Genomic DNA, 27728 nt, shown 5'->3' on the forward strand with positions numbered 1-27728 from the left:
AAATGTGATTTCCTTTTAATCAAAATAGGTTAATGAAGAAAAAATCACCATTAAACCATGTGTAAAAGTATTCTTGAATATTATACAATAGAAAATTTCCATATAGAAAAATACAGACTGATAAATATAAAACATCCCAGTCCCATTCACTCTCTACAAAAATCCTAAGAGAAAATATCAGATTACGTATGTACCGATTTTGCTTACCAGATACTTTCCAGTCTTGTAAAGTGAAAAAAAAAAAAAACTAAATTATACAATTTCTAAACAACTATAGCTGACAGTATTATATTTATAGTGTAGTACCACCCTCACGTTATTATCCTATCAACCATAATAGTCAAATTCATGAACTGCTATTACTCTTTAGATTTCAAAAAATGAGATTCATATCCTTCAGGATTCACTCTCTCCATTTCAAAATATGTGCCCTATTTGACTTTGATTTTCCACCTTATAGACCTTAACCCAGAGTTCCAGTCTCATGCGTCAGCTGTCAGTTACTCTTAATTAAATACCAAAGATTAAAGGAAATTGTATTTTAGATATTTTGAAATTAGGCTTGCTTATTAAATTAATGCATATAAAATGAAAATTACAATACAAATTGCTTACAATTTCTTAAAACTCTCCAATATAATAAATAAACTTCAGTGTTGCTAAGGATTTTATGAAATTAACAGTTTATAAATTGGTAGATATTGTCTGGTAGAGTAAAATTTATCACTATTTAATATTTCATATCACTTGCCTGTTTGCCATTTAGAATGTTCGAAAGTATTAAAAAGTATTAAACTATAATATTATAAAAGAACCTTTTCACCAACTCAATATTACATTTCTATTGAATTTCAAAGTTTTTTTATAGAATAATATATTTGTTACTGGGTGGATGTTCATGATATAATTTATTAAGTTAATCATAGTTGTCACTTTTGTGTCATTTAAAATCAAGCAATAATTCATTATAAGATAAATGTGATTTCTGATGATGTTCAATTTTGAAACATATCCAAAATACTAATTTCTATTGTGGAGTGTCTATCAATTCTCACGCAAAATTTAATTTAAACCAGGATTTAAAATCGTTCTTTCATGCTAACACTCATTGGGAACAAAAGCAGAAATTAACACTAAAATAATCAGTGTCTTTACAAGAAATGTTCCATAGTAAGAAGTAATGTTAAGTAATGTTCTTATACAGTCATGATTGCATTGTTTTGGGTATTAAGATTAATTGTTGTTCAATTTGAGAAATTATGGATTAGTTAATTTACCTCAATTTAAAATTTTTTCTGGTCATAAAAATATGATATTGCACAATCCACAACCTATATTATCCAAGGTTTGTGCAAAGAGCACTAAAGTTTACCAATACCAGTACAAAACACATTTTCACAGTATAAATCAACAATTTGGGGGTATGAAATAGTTTAAGCTTTAAATGCTTTTCAAATTATATCATGAAAATATTTCAAGTAAAGGGTTTTCGCTTTTGGTACCAGAGAGATGTTATTCAAAATTTTCACAATCATATATTCGGTTTTCATTCATTGAAAAAAAATAATTGGAATGGTGAAAGTACAAGAGATTTCAAAACCCTGGTATATAGATAGTCAGATTATTAAGTGAAGCTTTTGCCATACACTTAGATTCATTAAATCAATATTAGTATAGGAAAGTACCTTTAACTTAGATTATTAATATCCAATACATTCCCCTGCTTACTTTTGATTGGTCGACTTACAACTTAGCTTATTAAAAACAACCAATTGCATTCCCTAAACACCAAAATATTTGTTTGTACCATAAATGTAACGGTAAGTTTTGTGCAAGATACAAATTGAATATATAAATAAGACATTACCATTAGAAATTCAAAACTTTTTCCTAAAACCTAAATAAGTTTTAAATATTGGTTCACTCAAAGTTAAAATAAAATGTTCCTTTGGCATCTAAAAAAGTTTTTTTTAAATTTTACATGTACGACTGAGAACTTAACGATGAGAACTTCAAAAAAGCATTAACAAAATGAATACGTTAAGTAATTAAGTACAGGAATGAACAACTGTATAAAAATGTCATTTGTCACTGATAATACTGCCACCCTAACACTAATTTAATACAGCAACATTATGATACAACTCTCTGGTGGCTTAGAAATATAATGAATTATTTTAAATATATCTCTCTTAATATTTTAAATCTTTGTGGCCTCATTAATAATGGGGGACTTTAAGAAGCCAAATCTTAAGTTTTTATAATGATGATATACAGGTGAAAACCATGTTAAAATCTTTCATGAAACTAGATAAACCACTCTTTCTTTTTAGACACATCATGTCCTGTTTTGCTGTGCATTATTGCAGTATCAGCATCTGGCGCATCTTTAGATCCCTTATCTTCATGAGTTTTGTATTCTCCTTTATGACGAGACATATACCGCCCAATGATAATTGCCATGATAATAAGCGCAACAAATATAACAGCTAATAAACCTGAAAGAAATTAAATTATTATGATTTTAAAACTATGCTATTGGTCAGGTTTACATCCTTAACATGCAACAATTTCAACCAAAAAGAAAATACATCAATCAGTAATGGCTCGGAGGGCACACTTAAGTAGACTACAGTCTATCAGCAAGTTACAAAGGAAGCCCTGTTTAGTTAATATAGGAGCCTCTATTATATTAAGTTTATTTTGACACTTATGTTACTAATTGCTATTTTGAATTTCTTTTGCTTGGAATTAGTTTTAAAACAAGATGGCACACTAGAGGAAGAGGCAAATCCATAGTGCCACAATTATGAAGCATTAATGTAAAAAATTTAAAGCACCGCTACTGATATAAAAAGCTGCATTTTCATAACTACAGTACTTAACTTAAGAATTAAGAAGAACTTTGCTCCTATTATGATGTGGGATATCAATAACTCTGTAAGCCTTCCACTTTAACACCAAGATTTAGAAGTTACTAGAGACAACTAGCCGAGAAGCCCGCCTTACAGGCAGGCCCTCAGCTAGTTGTGTGTTTCGAGGTACTCCACCCCACTACGGCCCCAAACCCCTTTTACCTATGCGAGAATTTCCATGGCCCCCTTTTCCCCATAGTCGAACCACCGCAGTAAGGCCCTACCTCCCCTTTTTCCCCATGTGATAATTACCGGGGTACCACCCTTCCTCCTCCTTCCTCCCCCTTTTCCCCATGTGATAATTACCGTTGTACCCACCTCCCCCTTTTACTCATGTTATAATTACTGTTGTACCCACCGCAGTAAGGCCCTACCTCCCCTTTTTCCCCATGTGATAATTACCGGGGTACCGCCAATAAGGCCCTTCCTCCTCCTTTTCCCCATGTGATAATTACCATTGTACCCACCTCCCCCTTTTATTCATGTTATAATTACCGTTGTACCCACCTCCCCCTTTTTCTCATGTTATAATTACCGTTGTACCCGCCTCCCCCTTTTTCTCATGTTATATTTACCATTGTACCCACCTCCCCCTTTTCCCCATGCATGTGATAATCACCGTGGTACCCTTTTCCTCATAGTAGAACCACCCCAGTAAGGCCCTACCTCCCCTTTTCCCCATGTGATAATTACCGTTGTACCCACCTCCCCCTTTTACTCATGTTATAATTACTGTTGTACCCACCGCAGTAAGGCCCTACCTCCCCTTTTTCCCCATGTGATAATTACCAGGGTACCGCCAGTAAGGCCCTTCCTCCCCCTTTTCCCCATGTGGTAATTACCGTTGTACCCACCTACCCCTTTTTCTCATGTTATAATTACTGTTGTACACACCTCCCCCTTTTTCTCATTTTATAATTACCGTTGTACCCGCCTCCCTCTTTTTCTCATGCATGTGATAATTACCGTGGTACCCTTTTCCCCATAGTAGAACCACCCCAGTGAGGCCCTTCCTCCCCCTTTTTCCCATGTGATAATTACCAGGGTAGCCCTCCCCCTTTTGCCCATGTGATAATTACTGTGGTACCCCCTCTCCGCTTTTCCCATGTGATAATTACCGTGGTACACTCTCCCCCTTTTCTCCATGCGAGAATTTCCGTGGTACCCTTTTCCTGGCAAAATTACTCAAACCCGCAGTAGTACCAAACCCCCCTGTATCCCATTAAACCCTTGTATTCAATGGCTGATGCATAAATGCCACGGGACTATCGTACGCCGAAACCCCCCGCCCCTCCCCGTTCCCAAATCTCACAGGCCTTCAGAAACTACCACAAACGATCCCCCCCCCCTCCGAAATTTACGGCGGAGAGAGATAAAATTTCGGGTGTATTGCGGGTTGGGACAAACACGACCCAACTTTCAGGAGCGACAGATTTTGAGAAAATAGATAGTCGAACCACCTCAGTAACGATGCCAAAGGCAGTCTCGGTTTCCCTCTGTTCCGCGGTTCGCTTTTTCCTCGCCGGCCAGCCTTCGCCTTCCTTACTGACTAACCAAAAGCTCAAAATAGATAGTCGAACCACTTCAGTAATGAAGCCAAAGGCAGTCTCGGTTTCCCTCTGTTCCGCGGGTCGCTTTTTTTCGCCGGCTAGCCTTCGCCTTCCTTACTGACTAACCAAAAGCTCGAATGACGACGACGAAGTGGTTTTTATAATATAGATAGTTTATTAAAATAAAATTTACCTCCTAAAATTGCAGATTCATTAGGTGGTGCTCTCTGAGGTTGAATATATACCCCAGGAGGAAGAGTGGGGGGTGGCCTAGTTTCATCTTCTGGTTGGGGATATATTATTGGTTCAATACCACAATTATCTTCACGTATGTTCTCTGGAAATGCTCGAACATTGTCCTTTCTACTTTCCTGGAAAAATCTTCTAAGAGGAAAATAGTCGTCAAATTGAACCCTTGAAATGCACCCAATGAATCCTTCTCCTGAATCCATGGTTTCTGTCAAACGAAGCAAATTTTCAAAAATTACAAATATTTAAAAATTAATTGTCAAACTGAAGTCTTACCATTCCTCCCAACATAAATACTCTGTAAACTGTTAAACTGTGCATCTGCTTTACCCTCAATTTTGAATGTATGAATTATAGGCTCATAATTATCAACCTACAGCAAAAAAAGTTGAGGAATACAAAAGGTAGACAGCTTCATCAAAAAACTATTATACAAAAATGATTATTGATCTCTATAGCCAGCTATTGCAGTCATTAGGTAGGGTTTTAATATTATGGTAACGTGCTCTGAAGAAGCTATCCTACTCAATAAATAACAATTCTAACTTGGGGAAGGAGAAACCAACTAACTGTAGCATACCGCTTAATTTAAACACGACAAATTGTCCAGGAGTTAAATACTCCTCTTTCTACTGTAAGAACTGACTTTCTACTACTGATCTGACAACAGTACTCTGTCAGAGTCCCTAATATTTCTACAATTTATGTAACTTCCTCAGTCATAATGCTAGTACATTGGCCATTTGGCCTATAAAATAATACCTAGAAATTATTTTTATATGGTTTGAAGGGCACTGCCATCATAATGCTAGTAGTTTGGGAAACGGAGAAGTAAAACTAACTACACGCTAAATCAGGTTTCTGAATTATACATGTTTATAAAATAAACAACTGGTTAGATAGGGTCAGCTGATAGTTCTACATCATAGATGTTTTTCGGTTGCTGGATATGATTTTCAAATAGAACTTACATAAATAGATATTTTAGACCCTTTATCAGACCGGATCATTCTGATGTCATGATACTGTCCCAAAGCAAAATTCTCATTTTTAATGATTAGTTCTTGTCTTTCAAATCCAAAGTCGAAAACCAAACGAAGATGACCTAATAAGTGTTTGAAAATGAGTAATGTTAAAGCATTAATCAATTAAAATATATTTCATACCACTTTGAGACATCATTAAATTGAGATACTCTCCAGTTTTCGATGACACACCATAAATTAGTCCACCATGATCTGTGGTAGTGAATCCGACTCTCATATACTCTTCCAAAGTGGAAATGCTAGTATCAAAATCGTAGCGAATGTAACTGTCAGATCTTAGAGAAACTCCAATTTCTATTAATTTAAAGATATTAAATAACCAATAAAGTGCCAAATGACTCCAAATTTATTACCATCGGCGCAAATTGGACCTTTAAAACCAGTCCACTGACAATCGCAAGTAAATCCTGAATAGCCTTCATAACATGTTCCATTATTAAGGCAAGGGCTACTTTCACATTTCCCGACACAACCAGGAGAAATTCCATAAAGTCCCTTTTCAGCATACCCCAGAAGGTCAACAAGTTCTCCATTGAGCATTAAAGCTCTGATACAACCAAGAAATCCTTCTTTGTAATCAACAGTAGCCCCTATGAGTGCAAAAATAATAGATTTACATATACTGATTTTTTATAAAACCATACCAATATTTATTAACCAACTACAGAAAACAGATGCATTTACCAATAACAAGCGGGCTGGTTAAGTGTAGTGCTCTCACGGGCCCAGTTCTTTCTCTTGCTTCTGCACTAATTCCACCATCTACTACAACCCTAGCTTCTCTTTTGTTTCTTTCCACCAAGATTGAGTGCCAGTTATCGTCATTCAGTTTATAAGCAGCCTCAACACTAACACTAACAGGGCCTGTTCCAGCCAAATACTGAAACTGTATTTGATCTCCACCAACCAAAGTGACTTTTATGAAATCAGATGGTCCTTTGCTGTGTACTATAACACCATATTCGATAGTGGTTTTAAATTGAAAATAAATATCTCCTGAATGACCCATATCAAAAGGTGGCAGATCCACTGTGGCGTCAAAGTATCTGAATGTTGCTACATTGTTGAAAATTGCTGGAAAAAGAGATGGCTGAAATTTACATCTGATAATTTTGTGGAATTTGTTGACAGAAAAATAACTTCACAAGAAAAACAGGTTAAATAGGAAACAACTTTAAATGGATTATCGTAAAACAAACTAAGATTTTTATTGAAGTAAAGTTGTTCAAAAACTGAGTTAGTTTTCATTTATCCAATCACAAATACTGACTGGTTTTATAATTATAGGATTGCAAAAACTGATTTATCATTTCAAAAATTTAGATAATGGTAACTTACAATCTCCTTCACAAATTAGAGCACCAAGAAGATATTTTCCTTGCTTTTCACCTAATGTGGAGCCAGTGTCACCAAATCGAAGCTGCCTTACAGGTAGATATTCCATTTGGGTTATTTCGCCCATATCAGCTAACCATCCATCACCTCCTTCAGTGTCACAATTGCACCATTTTCTTGGATCCTTGCATGTTCCATACAAGCCGCAAGCACACTTTCGTGATCCAGGTAAAGATCCACCCCAATAATCCATCTTTTGATTATTTCTACTCACCCACCAAGAAAATGGTTTGAAGTCAATTTCATCTTTTGCTAAATTATAAAAACAAATTATTTTATGTGTATTTCAACTAATTTGAAATATTTACTTAATACATTCAAATTTATTATTCGATACATTTTCAAATAATGTTAGCAAAGAATTCATAATCTTAGAAATACATGAATAATTTGTTATTTTCAACATTTACATATTTACAAAGATAAAACCAATTTGACTCTAAGACAAAAATATACCTCAACTGGTGGTACTAAATAAAAATAACATTAGGAAGTAAAGCATATGCTAGTGAACAAATACCCTGTAGAATTTTAGGAGAAGAACGAACAGTAATTGCACAATAAGACTACATGTCTTCTAGAACTGGCCTACTACACTGTCAATTTTTTCCTTGTAATATACTTCTGGACTGAAGCTAAAGCTCAGTTTAATACATTTTTAAATATAAGCCTATACAACGAAGTTTAATTGTCTTTTAATTACTAACATTGAAATGTAACTAAAAAGCTTTCACAATACTTAATTTTTTTAGATTTTTGGTGTAATGAAATAGTTTAACTATATGCAATTCACCTAGAAACACAGAAACCAAATTATGTGGTGGCTGTGTAATCTTTGAAGTCAATAAATACAAACCTACTTAATCAATGAATGAAGCAGTCTAATAGTGTTTAAACTTAACATACCTGCATTATTCCTCTATTATACAACAATGTATTTCAATTAGTTTTAATTAAACTTTTATACAAGTATAGCTTTCTACAAGTGTATGTTAACTAGGGCAATTTAAAATTGGTTGATTTTAACTTGTAAATATAAGAATCTTAACTTAGATAATATTAAACTTTTCAATCAGTTAAAGTACATGTAATTACACTTACATGGAGAGTTAAACAGCCGAGATCTCAAACAGCTGTAGCTTAACATTTGTCGACAAGAGTATGACCTGTTGACGACATGAACAATTTGCTCCATATCTGCATCATATACTATATCCTGAATAAAGCTGCCAGGTCTAATAAATCCTTTTACTTCTGTTTCTCTTTCATTTTTGTGATGAATTATAGATTGAACTTCTCTACTAACTATTAAACCAAGTATAAAGTTATGAGCAATGGGTATTTTCCAAGATAAATATGAATAATCAATTTATTAAACTGAATATACCTGGAAATCTGCAACTGACAGGGAAAGGCTCTAGTGGCCCACTTCCATCAACATCTATTTGTAAATCAATATCTCGACTCTTTGGATGATCAATTTTATACGCTTCACACGACAAAGGATGCATCGCTGAAAAATAGATAAAAACATTTCTTTTAATCAAGTACTGTAATTTCAGGTAAAAAAGAGTAAATTTTTTTGATGTGGCTTATCTTATGACTCTTTTTTTACCCCTAAGGACTTAAAATATATATCCTGCACTTTGAAGTATACAAGGTTTTAAGCCAGCACCAAAAGCTGATAATCCTGTAAGGCACTCATGTTAGCTCTAATAATAATAATAATAATCATAATAATAATAATCAGCTAGGCTAATACCCAAGGCACCACCTTAGGCCCTCTTAACTTAGAGAAGTAATACATTTACTTTATTTAATTAATTTAGAACGCTTTGTAATGGACCCGTTACTGCAGAAACTAGGCCTAATAGTTGGCGCTAGTGTCGCCCATAGATAGATAAGAGGGGTATATATAGAGGGTACTTCCCATTGTTGAACACTCCAGTCCTAAGCTCCAATGAGTTAGATCATTCAAATAATTTCTGTAGTTTAAAATTTTAATGTATAAAATGTTGCTAGTCAATTAGTTACAAATAAAGCTTAGTTTTATTATGAATGTGTCAGCGTTATTCTATCACTACAACCCACAATACTCTGCAGACCCAGATATCCTGTACCCATGAACGTTATAGCATTACCAAGATTAAAAAAGTTCATTAATGGGAAACTGTACCAATGTAATTCTCAGACGGGAAATCTTATTTTCTGTGTTGTCTACAGATAACACACATTTCGTGAATCAGTAATAGAGCCTTTTTTTTCTAAGCACGGTTCGAAGCTGATTATCTTCCGTTTTGGCGTACCTCTTATTTTGCTTTTATTTTTTGCAGGTACAAGTTACACAGGTAAGTACCATAACCCTGGACATCCATTACCCCAACCAACTTACACCGTTTTACCCACAATGCCAACTGTTCATTTCTCTAACTGTTGGAGTAATGAGCAGTTCGTGTTTTGGGAAATTGGTATTGTGCGTTGCTCATAATGTCATCTAAATTCCACGATACAGTAGCTATGGCATAATGGTCTACTCGTAACCCCAACTACTAAATCATCCTTCAGTGTAGGGGTTGGGTCCAGCGCAACCTAGCACTTCGACCAGAGGTCCATTGTGCAGCCCCGTAACCACCCTTAGAAAGCGAGAGCCACTCCGTTGCTCTTTTGTCAGGGCTAAACTCCTTGACCTGCCTCTGACCATCTGTCTCAAGCTAAAGCTTGACCTGTCTCTCATCTCTCGGCCATAGTGCCATGCACATGGCTGCGAACCAGGCCATTGGGTATTGGAACAGCAGGTTCAGCACCCATGAACTTAGCCTCCTCACCCTCCTTGGACAGAGTGTTGGCCATGCTCCTAATAGAGTTGAACCCTATTATGTGTGCCCAGTTCTGAAAGGAGATCCAAACAGCTAAGAATGAGCTTAGAAGTAATACTAATCTGATTAAGAGCTTTAAGGGCAGCCTGGCTGTCCAAGTAAATATGAACAGTCTTGCCCCGATACTTCTTTTTAAGACAGAAGTCTACACAGAAGCAAATGGCAGAAATCTCTGCCTGAAAAACTGTAGCGAAAACGCCAAGGCTTTCAAAAAAGCCAAACTTCTGAGTCTGACAGTAAACGCCAGCTCCCACCCCTGAAAGGGGCCTTGTAGCCATCCGGGAACCAAACAATTTCACCCTTGGTAAGGAAGAAAGTCCTGAAATTCGATACTTTAAGGCCTTGCAGTGAAAAAATAATATTAAATGCATTTTTTGAGTTTCAATAAACCTCAAATTTGTTTATAGATTGGGTTTTTTATACATTTTATATTATGTCCTTTTTAGTTTGACAGTAAACTTCGGCTCCCACCCCTGAGTGATTCTTGGAGCCAAACAATTTCACCCTTCGTTCAAAAACTGGGTTGCCAGTCCAGTCTAAGCGACTTGGAAAGTAAACACTGAACAGCTTTTCAAAGTGTAACTTGGCAGCCATGTTGTCAAAACCCATCAATAAGTAAATGACCAGAATATTGCCGAAACAACTAAGTGTGGTTACACTCCCATATAGCAGACCTCCACCAACCATTATGTAGTAACCGATAGGCACTCACAATTGCAACCTCCTCTTTATAAAGATGGAATGGTAGAATATTCAGGAGCACCTCCAGAGAAACGCCAGCCTTTGCATAGTGCGTAGTTCAGCTTGAACTGAGTTAAGCACTACCCTTGGCCACCAAACCTGATTATCATCCAATACACAACCTTTGGGCTAAGACCCCAAGACTTGCTTATGGTACCCCTTTCACTCCAGAATAACATTTTAGCCTTCCTGATACTAAGATCAAGATGAGGCTTTCGTTAGCTTACTGTCGAGAATGACACAGAGGTATTTTACCTCAGTCTACTTGACCAAGATGGTCTCAAGGAAAGAAATATAGTTAAACCAGTCCTGTACCATCCTCCGAGTGAAGGGAACCAGGCTTGTCTTATTAGGTGAAGCTAACCTCCCTACACCAGCATTCCACCGAGATGAGAGCTTTTCTCATCACAGCCGAAATGGTTCCTGGGAAATTCCCAGCAATAATCATTAGGATATCATCATCGTAACCAAAGCCGCGACAGCCGTCCCTGTTTAATCTCACCAAGAGTTCATTCACAACCAGGCACCACAGCAGGGTGAGAGAATACCCCCTTGGGGGAAGCTCCTGCTAGTGGTGACCCTCAGTGATTCGCCATGATAGGAGGCCGTCGCGATGCAATCAGGCAACATAGAATCGATACATAGACACTCCAACAGTTGGAGTAATGACCAGTTGGGCTTAAGTTGGGGAAATGAATGCCACCCAGTTACAGCACATGGTTGTGTCCCACTAACCAATCTCAAATTTATTTAAATTAATAACAAACAAGAAAAGCAAAGCTTACAAGTGTGGCAAACAGCTCCAGAATAACCCGTTCGAGTGCAATCACAAGAGAACTCATCCCAGGTCTGCTTGCAAATTCCTCCATGTTCGCAAGGATTTGGGTTGCACCTAATGAATAATAAGTATAAAAAATACTGCTAACAATGGTTTAAACATTAAGCTAATAAATTGTGTTGTCAGAAATTAATAAAACTATTGTACAAGTATCTAATATTTGGCAAAATTGAACTACAGCGGCCTCATGTAATTTTCCTTTTTTTGGCGGAGAATGTCGCGCTTGACGCGTTGATTACGAAGTTATTTTTTTTGGGCCACAAATGATAATTTTTTTAATTAACTTCATTTTACAAAGTAGTCATTTTAGGGGATTAGTAACGTTTTTCTAAAAAATAGTTCCGTCGTGTATCCGTCGACACCACTTTTTTGACGCGCCCCAGCCCCATTCCATGACAAAAAAGGGGATCAGCACCCGTTGGTTTTCGTGTCGCCTCACGCGTTCCCTATTTGGCGCCCTCTTTTAGTGTTTAGGCGTAGTCGGTGTAATTTCACAACGGGCAACAATTTCAACAAAAATAGAGGGAGCCAACTAGAGAACGCGCAGCCAGGCCGTGAGAGTTGACGGGTGCTGAGCCCCTTTTTTGTCAGCCCCCACTCTCATACCCTGTGGGAGTTGGCATCAAGCTCCCGGGGTAAAAAGGTTATTCATAAATCCTCCTCTCTCTTCCCTCCATGATAACGCGACCTAGAGGACAGTACCAAGCCTTACGCATCAAGTATATACTTTTAATATCAACCAGAAAAAAGCGTTTGTGGCTCAAAAATACAAAACATCTAGAAAATGAACAAAAACTGTAATTGATTTTATAAAGTACAACGAAACACGTGAAAATGCCCAAAAATGAGAAATTTTTAAAATTATATTAAAAAATTAAATAATAATTTGCGGCCTAAATAAAAATACCCTCGGCATCTACGTGACCAAAATTAATATAAAATTCAATGAAAATGAGAATTTTTTAAAATTAAAACAATAAATAATCATTTGCGGCCAAAATAAATAATACCCTGGGAAACTACGTGACAAGGTCTACCAGGCGCAACCAAAATTAATATAAAATTCAATGAGGCCGCTGTAGTTAACTTCACACTAATATTTTAACTAACTTATGTTCAGTGTTTTAAATATGCTCTATAATCATACAATTTTACCACCCTTAAAAGTGTCTAAGTCAAAAGAATTCTTCTCAAGATGTCAGCTGACAGTAAGTCGGTTCAATGGCAAAGCCTTTGATAATAAGTATAATTTTTAACGATAAAATACATTGTAACTGAACTATATCTCGGACAATTAGCATACCATTATAAATTTAACCAAAAATTTGTTTTCTCTGACTGAATATTAAAATTTTTTTAAAATCAAAGTATGCTAGCCATCATTTTGATATAAGAGAAGAACTAATTTACTTAGTACTTTTTTATATCTCAGATGTATTTACTACCGAAATGCATTATTTATTCCATCTCAAAATCTATAACAAACCCCATTCAGAGTATATAGCATTAAAGGAAAGTTATATATATTTCTTTGTAAATAAGCTTGTTTGTATCAGTATTATGATAAATCATGAATGTTTCCGTTAAAATTTGTCTCTAATTAAGTTTGATAAGTTGTAACAAATCCGGTCGCTATCAGCCGCTAGAGGGATAGCAGTCTAGCGTGGGCAGTATAAATGTCCTGCGCCACGCGATTTCATTGTCTCTTTCTCTTTGTCTCGCCTGGAGATGGTTGCCCATGAGGATTCCGGGTCATTGTTTTGTATCACCTCGTTGATATGTTTTTAATCTTTGCCCCAACAATTCCCTTTTGTATTATTAAGATTTCCCCGAGATATGTTATGCCTGAACGAGGTAGTTCCGATGTCATTGTAAGTGTAATTATTTTCTGTTTTTGACTGAATCAACTCGTGTGGTGATTTTCACTTATAAGACTGGCTTAGCCCAACCCTAACTTGTAACCGCTTACCCTAATCATGTTACATCCTTTATGGGATATGATTTGGGAAGGCGAAACGGTTACAAAGTGATGAAAAGGCAACTCAGCGATTGGATCGTAAGAGCCTATCAGATGCTTTAGCCAGTCAAATGATTTTTGCTGGGTGTATCGTGAGGAAGACAAACGTACATCGAAGTAAATTTTTCCGAAATGAAACTTGATTAGAGACAAATTTTTAGGGAAACATTGATTTATTATTTATAATGAAATATATAAGGTGGAACTTTCCTTTAACCATAGAGGGGTTAACAATTAAATAAGTTCTCATTTAATTTAAATTATTTTTGATATTAATTATAAACACACAGACAGCTTTAAAAAATTAATTACCTATCCATCATCTGGCAAGCATCAATAATGAGATCAGTTGATTTCTTGTAGGAAGGTAGTGATTTGACATCAATATATCGATTTTCAACATAAATAAATCGCATACAACCAATGAATCCTGGAGATCCATACACACCACCTACACAAAAAAATACAAAATGTAACAAGAAGTTTCTATCAGATAAGTGTGCCAGTTCCGTATCTTCAGCGTGTAAATTTTTTATGGAAAACCATTTCTAGAACGAACCAGTCAGATTAAGTCAATAGGTCTAATCATTATAGTTAGAGATTTTGTGCCAAGGAGTAAGACGCTGGTTATATATTTTTATCTCATGTTTTGAGGTATAACATCAGTTCTACAGCGCCCTACACACAGCTATCAGTAATTATTTTTCTAACTGGCACACTCATAGAAAATATAAATTATTCTTACCCCCAAGGAGATACTCCATCCCAGTTTTCATCGAAAACTGCCTTGTTGTAACACTTGGTTTACCATCAAGATGAAGTTCAATTCGATTATTACCCAATATCAGCATAGTTTTGTGCCATCGCCCATCATTCAGAAGTTCTATGGAATTTACAATATTAAATTAATCACAGACCCTACATATACCATTTCATTATTTAAACAAATAAACAATGATTGTAAAGCAGTGGAAATTAATTAATTAATGACACTTTGGCTACTTAAACAATTAACTTTGTGGGAAATTGACTAATCATGTCGCCAAGAAAAATTGATTACGATGAGATTTGTTAACGTAGCTTAGAAATGGTGGTAAGCAAAACTTTAGGTCAAATAAAAATTTGGTTTTTGCAATATAGCGACAGTTATAGCCCAGTTTTTGACTTTATAAAAGACCTTATTGAACTTTACATAATTAGTCCTCCTAAAAATGATAGCCTTATCAAAATAATCTATTCAGATACCCATGTTTTGTCTGAAAAAGAAAATTTATGAAGCATTTAAACAGAAATTGGGGGAACTACGCGTATTCATACCATAAAATGGATTTTGTTATTTTTGCTTAAAACACTGGTTAAGGCCCAACTTGCCAAGTGACAATCCAAATAGAGATGCATTTAACCAAATTATACTTAACTACTGGACCAAATGACAATTTATATTTGTATATAATTTAACGTTTTAACTTAACTGAGAGACCCTTTTATAAAGCAGTGTAGTTACTGAAAAAGATATATCAATAAATAAAGCTTTTATTATTAATCTCCGTAGGAAAATATTTTTTTCTTAAATTTCACAAACTGTCAGCAAATGAAATAAATATATTACAGTTTATTACAATATAATACATATAAATTAATTTAAGTCAAAAAATATCACAAAAGTAAATTTATAAACCTAAAATCTTTACTTCACCATTGTTAAGGCACAAAAATACTTAATTTATATTTTGCAATGCATATATCCACATTATTTCATTACTATAACTATTATTATTATTGGCTCACTTACCATCAAATGGTTTAATGACAACCTCAGGAGTGCCTTTTCCTTGTACTTGAATCTGGAGTTTTCCCCCTTTCAAATACACCTATGAAGGGTTTTAATTTAAAATATATTATTTGTTATGAAATACTAAGATATTTTGTTTATGCAAGTTGTGTATCATAATGTTTAAAAATCAATTCCCCTTACAGCGAGTATACAGAAAAATATTAAGTGGTTAATTCGCTCCTTGGCTTCAGGTTTAAACAAACCAATTTGTTATTCATTGGTACAAAAATTGGGTCATACCATACCAAGATTTAAATAAGACTATTGGCTTTATTTCTTAAGAGATAATTTAAGATATTCTGGGTATTCACACAAATAGGGATGAAAGGGTAAGAAAATTCTTATCTAAATAAGGTTATATTATAGGAAATTTTACGATATTTTTACCTTGACATGGCCTTCTCCTGAAAATTTGTTGGATAATAACATGCCATCTACATTAAATGTTCGAAAATCAAAACTGCTGTTCATGGAATCTTGCATGTATCCATCGACTTTAAAGTGAGCATCTCGAGTAGTGAAAGTAACTGGGATTACTTGAATGTACTGAAATAACAATGAAAATCAACGACGTAATATTTTAAGTCTAAAGCTTCAACTATACCTAAATAAAATCTTGGTTTCAATTTTTCTACGTGTTCTTACACCAAAAACCTTATTAAAATGGAAGCACCAATCTTTTCCAAATAACGACCAATTTCAATTTTAAAAGTTGAACAAGATCCTAACTAAAATAAAACTTACACGTAACTACCAAAGACATTTATTGCTATCATGGTATCAATCTGACTTGCTATAATTTCACTAAATTACCATGGCTACAAATAGGATTCAAAGGACGCTAGTTAAAAATATGAGTTCTTGTCACTTAGAAGGTAAAAAAGCCTTACATTAATTACAAAAAAAATAACTTGATATTGTTAGATGCAGTTTTTGATAAAAGTTATGTTTTTCATTGCCTATATGCTAATGCTACTGGTTAAAACTTGGCGCTTCAACTTTAATATTGTTATCTTTAATAATAATTGCAGTGAGATTGAATAACAGATCTCAGTACACTTCTAGCACAGAAGTTTTACATCAGAAATTAAATTTCATATCATTATTACAATTACCCTTTCATATATAGAATGTGTCTATAATTTAAAAAATATAAACACACGTACCCGGCAAGTGCTAAATAGGCTGCCAAATTTCTTGTAATAATTGTCACGGTTTTCATTTAGTTCTTGAATGAAATTAGTTTGATTCAGAAACAGATTTTCAACACAGCCGGTGAAGTTTTTAGTCACAATCAATCCCTCTTGATTGAAGTTTGGAAGCCCTCCCAAGTAAAACTGAAACACAAGAAATATGCTGATTAGAATTATAAGAATCAAAACAAGTGACAAAATAAAGATTTTTTTTTAAATAAAGTAAGTTGAAAGATGCCTAAATTGTCTATATTTTCTTGCTTATGCATAAGTTTCTATACAATCCTTCTGTATCCCCTGGGACTAGCTCACTCATACTTCCAAATGCAGAAAAAATCTAGCTTTCTACACTAATTTAACCCAATATACAGCTTGAGTAATAGTGTATGCAACTGTAGTGACTAACGCACCATCTTCTATTAGAAACATAAAAGATAATGCAATACTAATTTCCTTTTCTACAAAATGCCAATTTCAGTATGGGCATCAAAATATGTCCTGGGATGTTTTCCCTTTTCCATGAAGGCACATTTTAACCTTACCATATTTATTTCGACGATATCCTGTGGATTATAGTTTTTTTTTCAAACCAAGAGTAGTGGTACGGGTTATCTAAGTGGGTGGGTGATTTAGAAATATTTACTCAGACATAAATATTGTACTCATTTTTTGAATTATAAAAATAAAATACATTAGCGATATCATAACATACTAATTAACACAGCATATCAGGGTTTATTATATTATCATGGCAAATAACTAAAGACTTAAATCTCAATCTTGAGACGGATAGTCAAAGGCAAGCCAAAGAGTTTATCCCAGGCCCCTCTAGGCAGAGAGCAAAAGAGTTGCTCTCACTCTCTAAGACCAATATAAGATTGGTAACGGGCCTACTTACAGGCTATTGCCAACTTAACAGACACTCATATCTTATTGGAGTCAGTGATGACCCAATTTGTAGGGCTTGTCTGGTTGAGGAGGAATTTATAGCTGTGATTATTATGCGGATCAAAGGTTTGAGCAGATCATTATGCACCTGTTGGAGACGCATGACTTCTTCAACATCCCGGCCAAGTGGATTCTTAACTTTGTATCGGAAATAGGACTTTTTACTCAAAAGTCACCGGTTGGGGGTTGCACAATGGACCTAGGGTCGAAGTGCACTGCTTGCTACTCCTTTCAATAATATAAATAATAATATATGAAAGACTTAGATACAAAACTAAATTATTTTACAGTTAAGAGAGAAAGGAGTAATGATTTGAAATTTGAGATGTGACTGAAGGACAGGGTTTGTGGTAAATGTCAAAGTTCCCCACAATTAGGGTTATTTTTTACTGGATAGTAAATATCAGTGCGGTAAATATGCATAGATGAAGAATAGATGGAAAATGAAAATTTTCAACAATCCCAAAGAAAATCTATCTGTTGGTGGTAATTACTAAAAAGAAGTGTTAAATATTTCATTATTCAATGGTCTAATTTATCACTCAAACAAGAGGGGGATGAAGTCAATTAGTTACCAGCCTAATTTGATTGAGAGGACTGCTATTAACACAAAAACCTTCTAAACATAGTAATTCTCCTATCCACAAAACATTCTTGGTAATAGTGAAATTTTATGATATCATGAGTTGATGCACTGCTTATTAACACATAAAACAATAATTAGGATTATATTGAAGCACATTCTAATCGCAATAATTAATTTTTAAACTAAAAGTAGAATATTACCTCTCTGTCTAAATTAAGCTGGGCAAATTCCCCTCTGATCTTCTCTCTTACTACGACTCTATCAACAGTGAAAGAAATATCTTTTTCATGACGGTATATTAATACATCATGCCACAGATTATCGTCCAACAAGCTACCAGCTGATACACTTGTGAGAACGCCTTCACCACCTGGAATTTACAAATTAATCCAAGTATCAGATATAAAAGGCTTGGAAATTATAAAATGTGGTATTAATAGTAAAATCTTGTCAATACCCAAATCGATATTGAGTAAGAGTTGATTTCTGACAAGTTGAAGTGCTAATATATCATGTTGCGTCCCTCGACTGTACAAAAGCAGCCCATCAGCATTATTTGTCCTGAATCGGAATCGTATCGTATCTTCATGAGATGCTACAACTCTCCTTGTAAAGTCTAGTACTGCGTAGCTTTCTCCATCAAAGTCAAGGGAATCAGCCACTATTATTAATGAAACAGCGTTATCCATGTACATAATATAAAATGTATAAAAAAACCAAATCTATGCAAAATATTTCAAAAACTATAAATTTGAGGATTATTGAAACTCAAAAAATGCATTTCATATTATTTTTTCACTGCAAGGCCTTAAAGTGTCGAATTTCAGGACTTTCTTCCTTACAAAGGTTGAAATTGTTTGGTTCAAGGATGGCTACAAGACCAACTCAGGGGTGGGAGCTGGGGTTTACTGTTAGACTCTGAAGTTTCGCTTTTTTGAGAGCCTTGGCGTTTTTCCTATGGTTTTTCAGGCAGAGATTTCTGCCATTTGCTTCTGTGTAGACTTGTCTTAAAAAGAAGTATAGGGGCCAGACTGTTCAGATTTTCTCGGATAGCCAGGCTACCTTAAGGCTCTAGATTAGTTTACTATCACTTCTAAGCTCATTTAGATCTCCTTTCAGAACTTGGCACTATGGCTGAGAGGCAGGTCAAGCTTTAGCATGAGACAGATGGTCAGAGGCAGGTCAAGGAGTTTATCCCTGGGCCTTCTAAGAAAAGAACAATCGAGTTGCTCTAGCTCTCTAAGAGTAGTATCAGGGTGGTTACGGGCCTACTTTTAGGTCACTGCCAGCTTCTGATTGGCATCAGTGAGAGTCCTACATGCAGGGCATGTCTTACTGAGGAGGAAACTTCATACCATGTCCTTTGTATCTGTGATTTTTTATGATACTCAAAGGTTTGAGCATCTTGGTATGCACAGGCTGGAAACGAGAGATCTTTCCAACCCACTAGTAATAAAAATAATAATAATACACTCTTGCCATTTTTTTAGATTCAAATTCCCTGAAACTATTTATTATTATTATAAAAAAATTTTCATTAACTTGAATAAATTTTTATGAAAATTCAAAATGCATTTTCTGAATTTTCCTAACAAATTCTTTTGGTTGTTTGATATACTTGGCCAGGTTGGTTTTTTTAGTTAATCATTTCTCATTACCATAATCACAACCATACAGTTCAACTCTCAGAGATATTCTATCTCTCCACCTCGTTGGGTTTATGCGTATGTACTGAGCGATAATAGGGGTGTCAAACTCATTGTATTTCACGCCATTTCCATCTATATTTCCGTAAAACAACTGTAAAAAAATTAAATATATTTAGATAATATACATTTTTACACATTTAAGAAAAAATACATAAAACAAAGTTAATACAGGTGATCATGCTTTATAAGCAATCAATAAAAGGCTGCAATACAATATTGAAGATACAAACTTCAAATCTTTCATGATTAGGAATATTTTATTGCAATATCATTATTTTAAACAAGCTCAACATAGAAAATATGAAGTAAATGCAGATAAACTTTTCAAAAACGTCCATAAAATTCGAAATAACCATTTAAAGTTGGTTGGTATGCTATAAAAATATATAAAACCACTACATATCCAGTAAAGAATGAGTTTTAAAGGATACTCAAATTCTAATTGTCTATTTGAAACTAGGAGAAACAAAAACATAGCCCACAAAAATATATTGAAAAATCTTTTTTACATTAGGTACATCCCCTTGGCACCTGCCAATGTTACAATGGAAACTGCTACATACCTCCCAAACCTAAGATACAGGAATTTACAAGAACTTATTGATTTATGCTTAGGCAAAATTAATAATTAGCTAGGCTAATTAAAATGCGTAGGAGGGTAGTGGCCAGCCCTTCATGCCAAACGAGCCTACAGCCCCCTACACTCACTATTACCATTAACCTCTTATAGAAAGGGGAAACTTAAGAGCTTGGGGAAAACCCTTCTAAAAAGTGTGAGAGAACTTGCAAACTCTCCGCAGAAGCAGTAGTCCTGAGTTTTAACACATTGCCACTAGCTGGGATTGAGCCCGGCTCCTCTTGCTGCGAGGCGAAAGAGCTAACCACTCTGTCACCCCTCTTACTATGTTGTGATGATCGGTGGATATTATGATCAAATTTTCCACTGGCTCAAGAGCAGGGGTGAAGAAAAACTACACTAACGTGTGCTTCAATTGCATTGGAAGACATAAGAAATTTTAATCAGAGGACGAGCTTACTTTTCAAGCATGAGGGGGATTAGGGGCAAAACTAAAATTAATTTCAATATAGTAATTCTGCCTAAGGATAAATACATTCTTGGTTGTGTTAAAAGGCTAGCTACTCTCTCCTTGTGAGCGGTGTGTTAATTACACTTAGTTGGAACCAATTTGGCTTTTCTCTCTCTGACCTTCAAATGTAAATTTTACTTCCCCATACACTCCATTTTTAATTACTTTTCTATAATTCAGTGATTGATCACTTATTGAAAGTGTACAATATAATTTGATGTGAATCTCGAACAACATGCGGTAAATATCCTAATAAAACTACTGATGATATGAGATTTTAGCCAGAAGCATTCTTCAGTCAGCATGCAAAATTAAAATATGTTGAAATTTGTTGAACAAAAGTGTTTTTCTGTTATGAAGCAATAACCACAAAACTGAAAGGTTAATACACTGAGTCGCATTCACCACACCTTTGGTGTACCATCTTGAGCTGGAACAGTACGCCACGCATCTCCATCACCACTGTGTTGTACAATATATTCAGTTACATATTCCAAAGTGTTTGATCTACCCCTAGTAGCAATTGCTCTAACTTCTTTTTCTTCTTTGAGGTTTATCGTTAAAAATTGGTAATAAGTTGTAATATTTGCTGTCCACGCCATATTATCTAAATAACAAAACCTAAAATTTATCATGTATTACACAGTCAATGTGTAAATTGAAAACATTGCTTCATATTTTATTCCTAACACTCTTAGCTGCACTAATATGTTGATTAATTTAATTTGAGAAAGTCAAACTAATCAATTACCACAAACTTATTTCAAACAAAAACACACTCAATAGTTACCTGATTACACTGGAGTTCTGCAAATATATTTTTGAAAATAATGGTAACTAAATATCAGTACGTTTAAAAGAGGCTTTTGTTTGACTTAGATGTTTTTTGACAACCCTCAATGCCATAAATATAAATATACTTAATCAAATCTTAAAACAACAGTAACTAAAGAACATAATCTTTAAAAATATTGAAATTTGTAATTGAAAATTGGAACAGTTAAATTTGAAAAAATCTTAAAATGCGTCGTGAGCTAATTCCATTGCTCGTTTTTGTCTACAGTCAATATATTCCCACATGATGATAAACTACAAGAGATGGACTTATCATATGACTAACCTTGGGGTGACCCTCCTTGTCTTTCACGTCGGCATAATCATAGTCATTATTTCCATATTCTATTCTATACTCTTGTACAAATTCAGATGTGAATGGTCTCCCTTGAGTAGCTATACCGGTTATGTTCCGTTTATCTTTTAAATTTACAGTCAGAAATTGCCCAAAATCTGAGCTTTTTGCAGTCCATGCTCCATTACCTAAAACCATGCAGAAAATAATAAAAAAAAAACACACAATATAACAAAAAACAATTGCGTGAATAGATACGGGTACATCCTATTATATTCATGCTCTTATGTAACTGGTATTCAGAACTAGTATTATAATAAAAAAAGCCCTAGCCTATTTATTACATTTTACCTAATGAGTTGTAATATCGGTACACCTAGTGCCTGAGGTTGCTAAGGGTTACGTTTAGAGTAAAAGCTTATAAGTCTACTAAGGATCTGTGCCAACTAGAATAAATTGAGAGTAGCTCAAATGTGATAAGTCTTTGTTAGACTTAGCTACTGGTACTGCTGATGAAGTTATATTTAAGACCAACAAGTCATTACATAATATCAGGTCCTAGCTACTAGAGTGGCCCGAATCTTGATTATACAAAGTAAAAATCCTTTTCTATGTATACGCACTGGTTGGTGGTTTTTAGTAAAAGTATCTTCATTCATAACTTTATCGTTAACATAACCTCTACTTCTACAAACTGGCATCATCTTGTTAGAATTAAGAGAAGTTAGTAAAATATCTTTCCAAACATGCAAAAATCTACTTCAGTACTTGTTCAAATAGATCAATACCCAACTAACTCATCTCTTATTGGGGCGCTAGGGTAGTTATTCCCCCCTACAATATAAGCACTTGCCTTTATTTCCAAAAATTACTTTTGGCATACATTTATTTTCACAAAACCATTATTTCACTGTTTAAAATTAAACTAACCAGCACTTATCAACAAAAAAATTGATACATTTTCTTTCAAACACATATGCGTGTGTAATATGCTGCAGATGAGCCTGTTTACCTGGCCAAAAAGTTATCATGCAACAAATAAAAAAAATAAAAGCAACCAAAACACACCACTGACCATTTCAAAAATTATGAGACATTCCAATTGATTTAAGAAAACATTTAAATAATTAAACTTTGAAATTATGCCTTAACAATAAATTAAAAGACATTTACAAGAAGTAAAAGTAAAAACCACTTTTTGGAGAAGTTAAATGCAGTGTACCAATGTCCCATATATTTGTGGAATTGTCATTCATATGTTATAAAAAGACAAACAATTAAATCGGGAAAATCTTCTAATAGTTTAATTTTTATTTATAAAATCAAATGTATAAATCTTATGTAAGACCACCCCATGTGACTTTCGCCAAAAACCCAAATTTGAAAATATTTCCCAGGGTTGGCAAGAACCAGCCAAAATGTATTCAGCCGGATTTAGCCACTTCCATAAATCCATGGTTAAATTGAAGTACAAATTAAAGTGGCAAAGCTGTGAAAACAAGCAATATAACAAGGGTCATTCAATAACGAAAGTACGAAACTATAACTTTCTTATTAGAATCGTCTGGCAAAAACATCAACACATAGGGCCTGATACAAGAGTTTTTTAACTGTGGTTTCATTCTGGATTTAAACCATTGAAACCTTGGTTTTATCTGGTTTCTCTTGATCAAATAGTCTAATATTCGAAAAGATAGGAAATAAGTATTTGTTATTTTCAAATAGTTTGCAAACTGGTCGAATAACCATGGGTCTTTTTCTAATTTGTTGAGTTTCAAGGCCATCAGAGGAGAACGCTGTGAAATTTCCGAACTAGTGCTTATTTCTTGCACCTCTCTTTAGGCCACACCGGAAAGGACCATATAAAGAGTAACTTGCACGTCCATTATTTATACAGTGTGTATAAAAACTTCTAGCCTATTGACTAGATTACTCGCGTGTTCTTTGTTATGGAATTTTCTAGAATAGCAAAGTAAAACTAAAACGTAAACAAAGTTCAAAACAAAACTAATAACTGGGAGAACGGGAACTTTTTGGATTTTTCGGTTTTGAATTTTTGAGTTCACTAAATTATTGGTTAAAGATTATTATAAATTAAATTAAATATTATTTTTTATTTGTAATAAAAGATCTGCTCATTCGTATTTAACATATATTTAAAAACTCAAGATTTTGATGAAGTATTTGCAAAGCATGAAATATATAGCGGATCCTTTGATTTTAATTATAGTTAGTAGTTACTAAAGAATATAAGTCGCTAGCTGACTTGGACCTGGGGTAATTAAACTTTAAAAATGTGTATTTTAAATTTTGTTTGTAAAAGTTTTCTTTGAAAAAGTTAAGTATTATAGTTTAAATTCATTAAATAAAACAAAATATAAATTATACATTTGGTTTAGTATTTTACAATTGCAAGTAAAAAGAACAGTGATTTCAATTACTTTTTTATTTTTTTGACAAATATGCTAACTATTTGGTTATTTCAAAACCAAATACGTCAAATTATTTGGTATTCGAAATACTAATTGTTATTTGATCAGTTAACTGGCTTAAAATTTTGCTCTAAAAATATTTGACCAAATTATTTGACGTTATAAACATTCGATTTGGTATTTAACATGCCTTGAAAAAAATATTTGATATTCGATTCGATCCCCAAAAAATGGTATTTGCACACCTCTAAAAATAGTACTGATCAAATGTTTTGTCTGTGCTACCATATGAAAGGTTTTTTTTGTGTTTATCAAAATGTAACAAAAGGTTATTTCTGTGGCAACGTAAATTTAGAGCAAACAAAATTACAAGCATTAATTAAATTTAACTAAGGTTAATTTAAATGTACATTACACGAGATGGGGCAGGGATATAAAAATCACTGGCAAATGCTTTAAGCACATCGGAAGTTGTTAGTTTTAGAGAACCAATAAGATACTGGCCTCATTTGATTATTTTTTAAGGGTTAGGACATGAAGGGGGTTAGGAGCAACACTCAATATTTCTCAACATAGTCATTCTCTCTAAGATTAAATACATTCTTGATAACATAAATACTATTCCAAGATTGTTAATAGTGTCCAATTAGAGACATGAGGTGAATTTCTTGAAGTGATTTTGCAATAGATTAAAAAAATAATTATTAATGGTACCATAAGTCTATAATATAGTTTCATAAGTTTGTCACTTTGAGGAATATTTTACTGAAAGCTAGTTACAGAGTGACGTCATTACAAGAAGTAAATCTCCCCCTAGCGATGCACTGTTAAATGCTATGTGATGCAAGACCCATTATTGGCAAGAGGCCAAAACAGAGCCACATAGTGCTAGTGGCGCCCCCGTGCGTCTTAATAATAGTATATATATGTAGCAGGGAGTTGCGTATGTTATATTTTGTACTTAAAACAGTGCGTGGTTACGAAATAATTAGTGAAATAATAAACATGGGAACTAAGACTTTAATTGTAAAATAACAAACAGTATTAATTAAAGAACAATTGTCGGAGTTACATCTCTTAATACTATATACACCTGCAGAGCAGCGTCTACTGAAAAATCACTTTATCTACCGATGAACACCGCGTTTTTATAATTAATATGACGTCATTGAACATCGACGTCACAATCTCTCCTTCACAGCTTAGTGGGGTTTTTTAGTGTGAATTGTGAAGTTAGTTGGAGCTAACACTAAAGAAGACTGCCTTAAGAGATCCCTCCCTCGCTTATTCCGACAGTACCCTAAGACCAGTCCCACGTCACGTACTTTTGTGAGTAATATTAATAAATAGGTTCTGATTATATAGAGTAGTGTCAGTGCTACATCACGCATCGTCACCCATTTTTTACCTATAGAGAAAAAAACGCGGCTAAAATGGCGGCCATGGCCAAAGCTATGAGGTGATACTACTCTATAGTATTTTAGGTGTTCTTTGCCTACGTAAAAATTAGTTCCTTACAGTGTGACGTGTTAGCAAGCGGACGCAAAATGGCGACGGAGTCCATAATGCAGCCTGTCTTGTGAATAGCTCTCAGTAAAACTTTTGCATGTGTAACAATCTTATATACTTATGATGGTACCCACAATTAAATCTATTACATTGCATGATTTGAAAAAAGCCATGACTTTGAAGTCCCTATAGTTGCACCATTACTACTAATTATTATTATTAAAAAGGATTTAAAACTAATTACTGCCTATGGAAAACCATATTTTGGGCTTGGGTTCAACTTAATTTGATACTTTAATGTTTTGAATCCGTATCTAATAAAACCAAAACCAATAAAGCACACCATTCAGCCTAGCTCTTTCTGGTCCTCTGTCTTTGGCCAATACAGATGTGGCAAAAATTGAAGAATCATCTAGCAGCGGTCGGTTACAATCTAAAAGATAAGTTATTTTAATTCGATGGTATGGATAGGAATATTAACTTTTAAATTGAAATGAATAAAATTAGCTTAGGGAATTTGGGTATAATTCTAATAGAGTAAAAAAATTGAGCTTGAATCTGTGCGACGAAATAACTCACATAGTTTTGGTAACATGAAAAACACCTCAAAAAGTATGTAAATACATTAAAATAGTCTAGTTATAGGAAGTTGTAAGAAGACATTGAAAATGTAGAAGGTGTGGTCATATTGAAGGAGGCTAAATACAGTCTTGAAATAGGTAACTACAACCACTCCTAGAGAAAGTAGAGACATTTAAAATAAACAAAACAACTCATTATAAGTAATGTTTATGAAAAAAATTCTAACACAATGTTAAATAGCAAAATCTTCATGGAAATTAATCATAAGTTGGATTTTGACAAGATTGATTAAGAAATACTGAATATAGTCATAAGATTTTGAAATATATAAATAGTGAAATCTACATGTTTTGAGCACTATACCAGGTTCTTAAAAAACCATTATTAAAATAACTTTACAAAACATTTAAGTTATAAAGGTATATACAAATAAAACTATACATACCATTACATAAAATTGTACCTATAAAAAATATAATACACAAAAAACTGCACTTAATCATTTTTTACAATTTTAGGCGTTAAATAAAGTGTACCGTGAACGATGTCATGTTCAAAGTATGCCTTGGTCGGCACTCACCAACCACACGTGACCACACCCAAAATTTAAAAATTGCTAAACTCACTTTGGCGCTAAATTGAGATAAATTAAAAAATATTGTAAGAAGTTGAAAACAATTTTTTTTAAATATTTATATAAAAAAAAACTAGTTTTGTTTGCTTTCTACCTCAGTGTCGTGATGTATTTAATGTAAATATATGGAATAGAACTTTAAAATTCTACCCTATGTCCTGGTCTCATCAAATTGCGCGTCGTCTGGTACATGGTCTGTCCTTTCCAATATTTCAAAAACCCATTATCAACTAAATTTGCCTTTTAGCCGGGAGCCACCATGCGTCCGGGAGGCAGTGTTTGTGGATTGCCGTGTGAGGACTGAGGACGACCACCAATCCCCCAACGGGTGGTCGGAATACTTCCGCCACGGGTGTCCCCACCCCTGTCCCCACGAATCCCCCCGTTGGCGTGGCCGTTACACATATCTCGCTCTGATTAATCTAATGGACGAGAGGACTGAACTGTCCCACACGTT

General features: G+C 34.3%; 1 protein-coding gene across 4 annotated transcripts; it reads right to left on the minus strand.

Moving 5' to 3' along the window:
- On the minus strand, positions 1-27229 carry Nrx-IV (neurexin-4). Of its 4 annotated transcripts, none has more exons than XM_090174457.1 (22): positions 27083-27229; positions 26399-26488; positions 21396-21592; positions 19847-19988; positions 18646-18849; positions 18389-18558; positions 16628-16798; positions 15849-16007; positions 15420-15498; positions 14373-14510; positions 13940-14078; positions 11558-11664; positions 8543-8668; positions 8257-8460; positions 7099-7407; positions 6445-6834; positions 6114-6350; positions 5881-6054; positions 5686-5819; positions 4991-5087; positions 4659-4922; positions 1-2498 (listed from the first exon to the last, which is right to left on the minus strand). In XM_090174457.1, the coding sequence occupies exons 1-22, from the start codon at positions 27138-27140 to the stop codon at positions 2308-2310; spliced, it is 3780 nt and encodes a 1259-aa protein (XP_090030583.1). In that variant the 5' UTR covers positions 27141-27229; the 3' UTR covers positions 1-2307. The 4 variants fall into 4 exon arrangements, with proteins under 4 accessions (XP_090030583.1, XP_090030582.1, XP_090030584.1 ...); XM_090174456.1 differs by lacking the exon at positions 21396-21592 and adding an exon at positions 22106-22302; XM_090174458.1 differs by lacking the exons at positions 21396-21592; positions 27083-27229 and adding exons at positions 22106-22302; positions 26829-26887.
- Positions 27230-27728: the final 499 nt, after the last annotated feature.

This window comes from Leiobunum rupestre, chromosome 5 (genome assembly GCF_980474605.1).
Source record: "Leiobunum rupestre chromosome 5, qqLeiRupe1.1.hap1, whole genome shotgun sequence".
NCBI lineage: Eukaryota > Metazoa > Arthropoda > Arachnida > Opiliones > Sclerosomatidae > Leiobunum > Leiobunum rupestre.

Bases quoted from the DNA above. Each gene is read 5' to 3' on its own strand.
- Nrx-IV (XM_090174457.1), bottom strand. From the start codon at position 27,140: ATGATTAAGTGCAGTTTTTTGTGTATTATATTTTTTATAGGTACAATT. The intron at 14,511-15,419 runs GTAAGTGAGCCA...TAAATTCCATAG, and splicing joins TGTCATTAAACCATTTGATG to AACTTCTGAATGATGGGCGA. The intron at 6,351-6,444 runs GTAAATGCATCT...TTGCACTCATAG, and splicing joins AACCAGCCCGCTTGTTATTG to GGGCTACTGTTGATTACAAA.